This window comes from Ostrea edulis, chromosome 5, assembly GCF_947568905.1.
Source record: "Ostrea edulis chromosome 5, xbOstEdul1.1, whole genome shotgun sequence".
NCBI classification, from domain to species: domain Eukaryota; kingdom Metazoa; phylum Mollusca; class Bivalvia; order Ostreida; family Ostreidae; genus Ostrea; species Ostrea edulis.
Window position 1 is genome coordinate 80,332,244 of NC_079168.1, and position 12,887 is coordinate 80,345,130.

The 12,887-nt window shown below is 36.7% G+C and overlaps 1 protein-coding gene across 3 annotated transcripts in view; it reads right to left on the reverse strand.

Moving 5' to 3' along the window:
* The window catches only part of LOC125650724 (nuclear pore complex protein Nup133-like), a 67,289-nt gene that overhangs the window by 20,913 nt on the left and 33,489 nt on the right, over positions 1 to 12,887 (reverse strand). For all 3 annotated transcript variants that reach the window (XM_056166377.1, XM_056166376.1, XM_056166378.1), the window contains exons 13-21: positions 10,752 to 10,808; positions 9,781 to 9,862; positions 8,798 to 8,840; positions 8,084 to 8,188; positions 6,031 to 6,172; positions 4,721 to 4,830; positions 4,110 to 4,216; positions 1,488 to 1,590; positions 403 to 522 (exon numbers count right to left, since the gene is read on the reverse strand). In XM_056166377.1, the coding sequence (XP_056022352.1) occupies positions 403 to 522; positions 1,488 to 1,590; positions 4,110 to 4,216; positions 4,721 to 4,830; positions 6,031 to 6,172; positions 8,084 to 8,188; positions 8,798 to 8,840; positions 9,781 to 9,862; positions 10,752 to 10,808 (869 nt within the window). The remainder of the gene's footprint in view (positions 1 to 402; positions 523 to 1,487; positions 1,591 to 4,109; positions 4,217 to 4,720; positions 4,831 to 6,030; positions 6,173 to 8,083; positions 8,189 to 8,797; positions 8,841 to 9,780; positions 9,863 to 10,751; positions 10,809 to 12,887) is intronic.

The following is a 12,887-nucleotide window of genomic DNA, read 5'->3' on the forward strand; positions in this document are numbered from 1 at the left end:
GATTTATACGGAGAACAGTCAAATTAAGTTTGAAATATACAAATAATGAAGAAAATTTTTACTTTTCAGCACAACTGCGCAGGATGTTATAATTGTCTAAGTACTGGTTCTATACTTATTTTATTGGTCCAAACATATTATATATTACTTAAACCTATACAGCTGAAAAATTTCATAAAGTTTTGAATCTGCTACATTGTACAGTTTCTGCTTTATCCAATATATCATCAATATTTTTACTCCTGGACATGCATTTCAATTTTGTAATTTATGATATACGTAGTAAAGACTTGGAACTAATTCACATGTTGAAAGTTCATTAATTTGGTTGATATATTTTTCCAAACAGAACACAGATGGTTAAAAATGTCCATATCAATGCTACAATACACAGGCACATACCTCTAGTAGCGTGTTGATGGACGTTATGACCGTTAGAATTTCTGTGACGGTGACATCTGCCAGGAGGACCTCTTCCTGATGTTCCAACAAACACTCCACCACTTCCTGTATCCGTGACACCTGGAACAGGTAACAAACCCAGGTAACATACAGGCAATACAAATGTAACACACAGGTAGCACACACAGGTAGCATAAACGTAACACACAAATGTAACACACAGGCAATACAAATGTAAAACACAGGTAACACACACAGGTAGCATAAACGTAACACACAAATGTAACACACAGGTAACATACAGGCAATACAAATGTAAAACACAGGTAACACACACAGGTAGCATAAACGTAACACACAAATGTAAAACACAGGTAACACACACAGGTAGCATAAACGTAACACACAAACGTAACACACAGGTAACATACAGGCAATACAAATGTAAAACACAGGTAGCATACACATAACACACAAACGTAACACACAGGTAACATACAGGCAATACAAATGTAAAACACAGGTAACACACACAGGTAGCATAAACGTAACACACAAATGTAACACACAGGCAATACAAATGTAAAACACAGGTAACACACACAGGTAGCATAAACGTAACACACAAATGTAACACACAGGCAATACAAATGTAACACACAGGTAACACACACAGGTAGCATAAACGTAACACACAAACGTAACACACAGGTAACATACAGGCAATACAAATGTAAAACACAGGTAACACACACAGGTAGCATACACGTAACACACAAACGTAACACACAGGTAACGCATACAAGTGAAAAACACTGGTGACACACAAACGTAACATACAGGTAACATACAGGCAATACAAATGTAACATAAACGTAACATACAGGTAACACACAGGTAACGCATACAAGTGAAAAACACTGGTGACACACTCATTACACACAAAGTTAACTCACATCCGTGAAAATGTTTTCATTGGAGCATTTTTATGGTCATCTCCAATTCTAAGCAGTTGTATTCTTCACCGATATGAGTTTATTTTCTGATTCAAAATTCCTACATTATGTAGCGTCTGATAAACATACCTCTCTGTAGAAGACATCTTGTGGGGTCAGATTGAGGGAGATGTTGACGTCCCGTCTCATTTCTAACACTTTCTTAATGGCAGCATCCACTATACCAGTAAACCTACAGTAATATAACATAAACATTTAACATTGTAATGTACCAGTGTTTGCTGGTTAAACTTGCTATCATGTACCACGAGGAGATGTAGGATACACAAGAACAAACTAACTCTATATATCCATCACACATGCAGAGCCATCAGTTACAGCAGCCTAGTGGTCAGTATTCTCTTATACTGAGACATCACCAGCTGTAGGTGAAGTACCACAAATTTAGACCTATGCTTAATGCCAGGGTCATAGCAGTGGGGGTTGTTTAACGTGCCAATGCCTGCCGCGACACGGGACCACCGTTTTTTAATGTCATATCTTAAAGACTCGTGATTCTCACTTCTAAATGCTGAGTGTTTGGTGAAGGAGCAATCACTACCTATGTTTACGTTTTAGGTTTGATGCGACCATGACACAAGTGGGGCTCGAACTCAAAGTCAAACAAAGACATTTCACATAGGCAGTATCTGTTGTCTGCAAAGTGCCTAGCACTAAAAATGAAAGCCAAAAGTGTTTTGGATATGACCTTAAAGAGGGAGGTCCCAAGTCATGGTATGCATTGGCAAGATAAAGAACCCTCACTGCCATAACCTTGACATCTTTAATGATGAGTACATTTTCTGACATGAAACATCACACAAAATAATCTAACACAGCTAGGACACAGCACAACCTTAGTCTTATTTTTCAGAGATTACCCATCAGTCTTTCACAGTACAACAGATGACCAACATATCTTTCTCAGTGCTTAAAAACAAAATATCACGTATATGTATGATTTCAGTAAAGAAGAATCATTTTAAATACGTGGCATTTCTTAAATTTTCTTTTAATCAATGAACATTTTCAGCATTCTGATTAGCTGACCGCCACATTTCTTTCTGATCTATTAATCAATGAATATTTTCACACATTCTGATGGTTAACCACATTTCTTTCAGATTTATTAATCAATGAATATTTTCACGAATTCTGATGTTGTTGTCGGTTCCTTTTTATTTCCGTGCAGTATCACGGGTAGTGTCCACACTAGTGGGCCCCCTTCCAGGTATCTGGCTGGCTGCACGCATGGCAGATCTCACCTCAGATCTCCATTCTTTCCGGTCTTGAGGGTCAGCAGTTGAGAGCTTCCATTCTCTACAATCTTTCTCTGTCAGCTCTCTCCAAGATAGCATTGGCCGACCAACTCTACGTCTCCCAGGAACTTGTATGTTTAGAACGCACTTGACTGCACTGCTGGATCTGACAACGTGGCCATACCAGCGGAGTCTCCTTTCTCTTAAGATGAGGTCGAGGATGCCAAGCCGCCCCAGCAATTCAGTTGAACTTACAGTGGCCATATCTTCAGGCTTGACGTTACAGATCTGTCTTATCATGGCCCTGTCATTGTGTAGTAGGCGATGAAGATTTGGCTTGGTCAGTGCCCAGGTCTCACTGGCATGGAGCATAGCGCTCCGTACACAGGTGTTATACACTCGACCACGGGTCTTATACGACAGGTGGCGTGATGTCAGGACTGGTAGCAGCTCCCTGAACTTTTTCCAGGCAGTCTTCACATGCGTAGTGGCTGCAAGGTCACAGCCACCAGCTGCAGAAAGCATGTCTCTGAGGTAGCAGAAGGAGCCTACAACCTCCAACTTGTCCATACCAACTTGGATGTCACTCTGCGGTCTTCTGTCAAGAGGGCGAGCAGTTTCTTTGCATCTTGAACATCTGAAGTCAGGGTCCACAGACAGGCGCATGAGCCCACTGCATTTCTTGTGCACCCAGTGCTTGCAGCCATTGCAGAAAATACTATTGCTGCCTACACCTGTACGACAGACAGCACATGGGAAGCTGCCTGAGTCCTGAAGTAGATCAAGACCCATACCGCAGATCATGATCTTGGTTTTGCCTGCATTCACTCTCAGTCCTTTCCTTTCCATAGCTTCTTTCCAAGTCAGAAGCCTCTTGACACATTCATCCAACAAGTCAGTAATGATAACCAGGTCATCTGCATACAGATCCTCCCAGGGAACACCGGTGCGAAATTCACATGAAAGAGCCTCGAGTATGATGATGAAAAGCAGAGGACTGAGTACTGACCCCTGATGGACTCCGACCTTCACAGTAGCCATCACCAACACGGACACAGCTACGGGCATTTGCATACATCCCCTGCACCAGACGCACAATCCACTCTTCCACACCAAGTTTTCACAGTGCCCACCAGAATACCTTCCGAGGGACACGGTCAAATGCCTTTTCGAGATCCACGAACGCCATATAAAGCTGTTTGTTTACTGGTTAAACACATTTCTTTCCGATCTATTAATCAATGAATATTTTCACACATTCTGATGGTTAATCACATTTCTTTCAGATCTATTAATCACAATCAATGAATATTTTGAATTCACACATTCTGATGGTTAACCACATTTCTTTCAGATCTATTAATCAATGAATATTTTCACACATTCTGATGGTTAACCACATTTCTTTCAGATCTATTAATCAAAGAATATTTTCACACATTTCCATACTTACTCTACATGTAGCTGACGCAGCGCGATGGCAGCCTGAAGCTTCTCCGCGTGTTCACACATCACGTGTCTAGTAAGCATTCTGGTGTCTCGTACATTGACCTGGTTTAGCTATAAACAGAAACATTACCTAGACACAAAGGTTTATCTCCCATGGTTAAGTAAATTATATCTTGCTCTTAAATTAGATAAATAGTTCCTAAAACTATCATTTTCCCATAACCAAATATTGGGGAGATCAAAACTACTTCTCTTTAGATATCGAACAATTCCAAGTTTTCAAATTTACATGAATGTTTCTTAAGTTGTCTAATTTTGTGCATTCTATACAGCAGAAATGAAATACATTATAGTGATTTTAATTTCTCTAATTCACAAGCAAATTTTGTGTGCCTTCTATTTATCTGGAGTCTGCATGAAAAAATAGACAAAATCACAGTTAAGGAGATAGTCACAAATCACACGCATCCTAAAACAATAGAAAAATCTACACACAAAAAAATAATTCTGTTCAGAAACCAATCAGGAGTTCTTGTTGAAATTGACAGTTAGCTTCCTTGTATCTTTCCGATGACTAGGAATACAATACTCTGATAGAAGCACATCTAGGGGTACCTGTTTCCATAGGTTCATCTTTTTCAGGAAGTTGATGACGTATTCATGAGCACGGAGTTTGTCGTTGAGCTGGTTGATGATGATCAGAGATGTGGTGCTGCTGGTGGCATCTAAAAGATTAAAAGATCAATAAGTGCACCGTCATAGCATCTAAAAGATTCAAAGATCAATAAAGTGCACGTCATAAATTATTAATTACAAACAGATGAGTGTGCATGGGACAAAATCATGTAACTTGGTACAGTTGACTTGTCAATATATCTCTTGAATTGTTCAAGTAATTACATTTCAAAACATACTTCATTTCATTACATGTATTTAGATTTCTTTCACATCAAGTATGAATTACTTAACAATTTTGCGTTGTACAAAGAAATGCCACATAACTTAAGATTGAAGAGACAAATCATTTCCACAACCTTCTTACATTATACTCATTAACTGATCTTCAAATGGACAGGTATGATTTTGTTCTCATCAAAGTGATCTTTGTACATCCAACTGAACTCCTTGAAACATCATGGCTTAGATCACTACTCCCAAGGGACAAATGGAATCTTAGCTGGACAGATACTACTCCCAAGGGACAAACGGAATCTTAGCTGGACAGATACTACTCCCAAGGGACAAACGGAATCTTAACTGGACAGATACTACTCCCAAGGGACAAACGGAATTTTAACTGGACAGATACTACTCTCAAGGGACAAACGGAATCTTAGCTGGACAGATGCAATTTGGCGCTTATTAAATCATCTTTGTATATCCAAGTGAACACCATTTGTCTTGGACTAGATAGACACAGCCCTATATAGATCTATTTGTCTTGGACTAGACAAAGCCCTATATAGATCTATTTGTCTTGGACTAGATAGACACAGCCCTATATAGATCTATTTGTGTTGGACTAGACACGGCCCTATATAGATCTATTTGTGTTGGACTAGACACAGCCCTATATAGATCTATTTGGCTTGGACTAGACACAGCCCTATATAGATATATTTGTGTTGGACTAGACACAGCCCTATATAGATCTATTTGTCTTGGACTAGACACTGCCCTATATAGATCTATTTGTGTTGGACTAGACACAGCCCTATATAGATCTATTTGTGTTGGACTAGACACAGCCCTATATAGATCTATTTGTGTTGGACTAGACACAGCCCTATATAGATCTATTTGTCTTGGACTAGACATGGCCCTATATAGATCTATTTGTGTTGGACTAGACACAGCCCTATATAGATCTATTTGTCTTGGACTAGACACAGCCCTATATAGACCAGTAGCTATTTCATTCTTACCTTGTCTGGACTCTGCCCAACGTGGATCTGCAGCTGGAAAATCATTCACAAGATCTTTGTCAAGGGCGACCACAGTCTGATCTAAGTCTGTCGACACTTCATCAGGGGGAAATAACTCATCAATGGTGGACTGAGCAGCAGCCTGAGTACAATACAAAATTAAAGTCAATCCACATGTATAACAAAAGCCTGAGTACAATACAAAATTATAGTTAATATATCCACATTTTAAACAGCATAGCAACAGCCTGAACACAATACAAAATTATAGTTAATATATACACATCTAAAACAGCATAGCAACAGCCTGAATACAATACAAAATTATAGTTAATATATCCACATTTTAAACAGCATAGCAACAGCCTGAGTACAATATACAATAAGCAACTTTCGAGATATCAGCTCTTCTGTGATGGAGGTACGTTTAGTGTTCTGTTGAACATTTGGGTGGGTACAAGGTGTATACATATACTAATATGTTGTACGGTGTTACCGTTGAGACGAGCGAAGCCCATTAACATCTTGCAACACGACTTTTTATCCGTCTCCAATCGGAACATCACTCAGCTTATTCCGGAATAGGCCAAGTGATGTTCCGATTGATCCGCCTCTTCATTTAACACGGGAAATATAACGTGGTGGATGTAAACAGTTACATTGTAACGTCATATTAGCTGGAATGTTTTTTCTTCTTCTCTCAAACCAAGCAAAAACAAAATGTTTGAAGCTATGAGAAAGCTTGTCTGAAATTTAAAGAGATTTATGGTACTCTTTAAACAATCTAATTATTTTAATTACGGGTTTGTCAATGAAGTATACCGCAGTGACGGCGACATTTTCCCGGAAGCATTATGGGTAATACTCATCTTTTTTCAGCTGATGAAGAGCAAATCACGTGACTCATATGTGTAATCATTGGAGCGAGCTCATCGCTATGAAAATACGGATAAAAGTAATGAAAATGTAAATTTTGTTTATATCAGCCGTTGGTATACATTAAACTGACCATATCAAGAATGATATTTGATTGAATTAGGCCATTGAATTAAACATGAAATTATTTTTTATTTCCACTTCTGTACGAGTGATATTTTAATCAAAGAAAAATGGTGATCATCGATGTTTGTTTGAGCTATTTTATTATTAAATATTCATAAATTTACTAATGTGTGTCCCTGCAGTTTGGGTGGTTGCATGATGTCTGATAATTAACCTTTAGGCAATATATCAAGGTAGCGATAAGCATTTGTACCCACCGCATGTGGACAATAGTATGTTTTGTGTCTCACTGAGCGTAAGAGTTCCACAAAGGGAAAGAACTATTGGTCAACTCGGAAATTCCGTATTAAAGTTAATTTTTCCACATATAAAACAACAAAGCATCTATCAGATTCACATCCTCCAATCTAGCACTGGAACATGGTGTTTTACTCATCTGGAGCCATTAGCATCACAGTATCATATCAGATATATAAACTAGATATGTATCTAATCTTTGATGCACTGTGTTTTCTGTAACATCACGCTTTACATGTATATATAAACATTGTCTTCTGTTAACATCACATTATCTCTGTACATTTAAACTCTCCACACTTTGATATGCTGTGTCTTCCATTAAGACCTTTCAGCACTGATCCTCAGTTTTTAATATCAAGGTAAAGGTGACAGATGACAGCCATCTACACTGTGTTCTTTCAATAGCCAGTTTTCAGGGATGATGCTCACATTTTGGGGAAAAAAATAGAATGAAAAATGTCAGGCCATCAATTTATACAACAGGCCCACAGGCCTCATTGGTCACTTGAGCATTAGTTTAAAAGTAACACTAGTCACAAGGGCTACGAAATCTAAAATAATTTTCCTGTTCTGCATATCTATGCTAAAAATCAAGAAAGACCCATTTTCCTGCCTTTCTTGTTCCCCTTCCATTGTTTTCCTACTTTCACCCTCTTCTCAAACACCCAACTTGTCCATGTGGTTATCAAGCGAAACTTGTTCTATGTTCATAGAGATGAGTGAAAAATTGCTTCACATTTTAAATACTTACAATATTGCCCCTCATGGTAGCAATAAATGCTGACTTGAGACGAGCTGTTCTGTCTTCACTCATCGACAATTCCTGCATTTTGGCATGGCTGGCGGTCAGTACAGACTACAAACAGACAGTACAGATACAATCAGCACCACAGGGAAAACTCATCTTGTACATAGTGTGAACCTCTAGTCGACCATGTCAAACACATTATCACCCTGCTTCAGTCTGTTTGTTAGCTACATTCATGAAGCTCCTGTACATACATGTGATTACTATTGTTGACAATACTGCATTACTCTCTATGTTACCGTATAGCAGGTTTTTTCCGCGGGTCTAAAATTTGGCGATTTGTTGGCTTAAAGGTATGCTAATAATATTAGCGAAATAAATTTAGGCGGAAAAGGAAGAGTTATCTCTTTTATATATACTGGTCGCAACTGGGTGCATATTTGGCAAGTGAAATTTTGGCGGAGAGTTATCTAACCACTAAAATGAGCCAAATTTATCACCCTGCAGAAAAAACCCGCTATACGGTATTTAACTTCCGTAAGACTAAGCACTGGTATGTACTTTAGAGCAATAGTAGAATTCAGCATAGGGTTTTTTAATTTGGTAACCATTCTTGTACAATGTCTTTGATTGAATGTTTCACCACAGAATTTTCTATGTAGTACAGTGTTAGTTTGGTAACCTGGGGAAACCTGATTTCTTGAATTGAATAATTACCATGTCTGCTGTGGTCATGTCCTGAGAGGGCTCCTCCATTATACTGAAAATAAATCACAAACCAATCAAATCAATTTATCTAATGCAACAATCAGTCACAAACCAATCAGAAGTCAATTTATATCTAGTGAATCAATTAGTCACAGACCAATCAGAAGTCATTTTATATCTAGTAAAACAATCTGTCACAGACCAATCAGAAGTCATTTTATATCTAGTAAAACAATCAGTCACAAACCAATCAAAAGCCAATTCATATCTCATGCAATAATCGGTCACAAACTAATCAGAAGTCAATTTATTTCTAGTGAAACAATCGGTCACAAGCCAATCAGAAGTCATTTTAAAAACCTTATCTAGTGCAACAACCAATCAGTTGTCACCAATGCTTGATACATAATAATTGATTTTCATTCCCAGATCAGCAGACATCATTAATAAAATCATAACATATTTTACCACTGATCCCAACCAATAAACATGACCACATGAGCTTATTTTAAACTCATTAAACATTTTGTTCATCCTCCATATTTTCATTGTGGTGAGTGAAATATATTCAGGTCCTGATCTCATTCAAGAAACAAAACATTTTTTCCCGATGATTGGACAAATAACTTAAGTTTTCTGTCCAATATTTTGTTTAATTTTCTTATCAACCATAAAATGATAAAATATTAGACCAAATCCTTCTCATTTAATTCCTGTACCTGATTTTTAAAATATTGGCAGCAGACATGAAAATGTTATGAATTATAACCTACACATGGTATGACAATGTAAATATCAAAATGACACTGAGAACTAAAGAACAATATATTGCATTGGTAAATTTAACCAATCTTTATCACAGTATTATCGTCAATCTCATAAAAACATATCATTTCTCCATTATGATAAGTTACTCACACAAGGACAATTTCCTTTTTGAAATAACATCTCATTTTTATTCTCTCCTTACATTACTAAATATAGCCCCTGACCTCACTTCCTGTTTCTGAGGACTGCTGATGGAGAACAGCCCCATACTGCCAGAGAAGAACACACCCGTCCCATCACAGGAACCTGGTAAATCACAAACAAATACATCAATTATATGTACCTGTAAAAATACCTGAAGTAGAGTAGATAGATGATGTTTATTTTTCATAATTCAATTCTTTCCCAGGACAGTTACTCTCAAAATGTTCATTTGTGCAAACCAAGAGCAAATTCTTTGTTTTTAACAACCCTCTCTGTTCTTTATAGAAACTTGAATTTTATCCTAACAATGTTCTAAACACTATCAGTTTACTTCATCATACCTTTACTGATTTTTCACCATATAAATGTAAATCGACATATTTCGCTGATTCCCTGAAAATCATTGCAAAATGACTGATTCCCTGCAGAAAAAATTCCACAAACTGATATACACCTATTCTGAACACCTAGCAACTTCTTTTTTATCTTATGAAAAGTTCTGAGTGGAATTATGAATATTCATTATAAAATGGATTTGTATCACAAGTTCACTAGTCCCCATATAAAGATCCAGCTTAATGGCAAATGACAACAATCATGCCAAGGAGATCCAGGGTTTTAAATGTATTTTAAATTTTGTTCTGGTTTTAATGTTTACATAGGTATAATAAAACAGTCAACAAAATTCCAGATATTGAGGTAGTCCGAAAAATTTCAGTTATTGAGGCAGTCCGGAAAATTTCAGATATTGAGGCAGTCCGGAAAATTTTGGTTATTGTGGCAGTCCGGAAAATTCCAGTTATTGGGGCAGTCAGCAAAATTCCAGACATTGAGGCAGTCAGCAAATTCCAGTTTCCTAGAACAAGCATCCCTCAATGCCTTACTTTAACTTTATACTTACATGGATCAGTTTCATTCCCTTATACCTAGGTTTACCCCCTCCCCCATAACACTCCTCCTGGTTGGTTGCACCAGTGTAAAATTGTCTTACCTGCCCCCAGAATGTGACCCCCAGGCTGTTGTAGGTTAATGACTTCTGTGGAGGGACCTGTAAAACATAATCAACACATCTATCAGCTCAGTTAGTAATAAATAACAAGTATGGAAATTTCACTTGGAAATAACGTGAGTTGATTATCACATGATCAAATCTAAAGGGATTCTCAAAAGATTTGATCACATTCAAATTCACTTCATTTCCCTGTGAAGGTTTTGAAACTTTTATTACTTATATACGCATTTGAAACAGAAAAGTTTAGATAACAACAAGCATTCTGTGAGTATTGCATGGCAATACATAGTCCCCTACCGGTTGCAAAAATTACTGTACCACAACAATATTCAAAGTTCATTATGTAGGTTATGGTAAAAGGGAAAATTGGGGAACCAGGATAGGAATGGTTGGATATCAACTACTATTCAAGAAGAGACTAGACCAGGAAAAAAGACAAATTTATAATTAGGTTTAGGTCTTTAACTAAGTCAATAAACTGTGACATGTAGGTGATCATGAATAATTTAGCTATATTGTTGTATTACTATGCTAGAAGTTTTAATGAGTGTAGAAATCTTACCTACAGAAATAAGAAACTTGGATGTAAACTAACAATTCATGCTATTTTTCTAAGTCCAAGGGCCATAACTTAATGGAAAATCAACAGTCCAAGACGAAATTCAAACTTAATCTATAACTTGTTAAGGCAAAGCAATGTACCAAATATCAAATGAATATCTGCAAGCACAACCAAAAAAAGTCCAGAAAACCGATAATTCATGCTATTTTTTTTAAAGGGACTGGTTCACGATTTTTGAACAAAATATATTTTATTTTTGATGTTAAACATCAAAAGTATAACTCATTTAATATTGACAACCAAAATGTTGACCTTCTGAATGCAAGAATAAAAGCTATATTCTAGACTTAAATCTGTATTATGTAAACAAAGTCTCGAGTCTTTTTATGTGTACAAACTGGTGAAATATAGAAATTGTAATATATAGCATCTTAATTCTTCATAGTCACAACATTAAACTTTTAGATGACACATTTTACACAAAGAATGCTTGAAATGTGACAGATATAATAAACTTAGATCGATATCCATTTCTTTTGATATTTGTTACACCTTTGACATGATTGATGAGCCTGCTTCAAACCATTATCTATGACATTTGACCCATTAAAAACTTCATTGGATCCAAAATTGAAGCTATTTTGCTTTGGCATGTTTACATAGCAAAGAAATCCTAGTAGTGCATACATCACTTTATTTGACCCTTTTTGTACCAACGTGTAATATGCCAGTGTTTACAAGTTGACGTTTGGGATCGTTCTTTCTGGTTTAATACTGTGATATTGAAACTTGGAAATTCTCAGACAGAACATAAACTGATAATATAATTAGAAACTAGAGATTGTTTTTATGAAAAACAAATGTCTCCCCAGCTTCCCAAATTGGAAGTGCTCCAAATGAAACCTCCTCCCTTAATGTACCGCATGATATATAGGAGGAAACATCAGCAGGAACATAGACACTGCCATTATGAACTCCAATAAACCACATAGGAGAAGTGTATTTATTATTGTACATTTATATAGCATCTAATTAAGACAATTACCTTAAAGCACTTTACATGCAACACAATAAAAATAAACCCAAAACAAAGAACAATAAATACATACTATTAGAAAAAGGCATAAAATAATACTAAAACCGAGGGTGTTTTTATTTTTATTTTACACCCTCCACCCCTCATATCCACTATAACTTTAAGTATAACAATCAGATCCTCCTGTCCCTACAATATGTATACATCTGCAAATGGCATTGAAGTATTGTACAAAATGTCAAGTCTATAGGATATACCATATAGGATCAGGAGAAGCGTTCACAAGCTATTTCACATCCTCTAACCCTCTTGGATTTGCTATAACTTTTAGGAAAATAATTGGACCCTCCTGTCCCGACAATATTCACATCTAACAATGGTGATGAACATTGTAAAAAGTTTCAAATCTATCTGATAAGCCATATAGGAGAAGCATTCACAAGCTATTCTAACATCCTCCATCCCTCTTTGATCCACTATAATTCTTAGGAAAATAACTGGATCCTCCTGTCCCTAA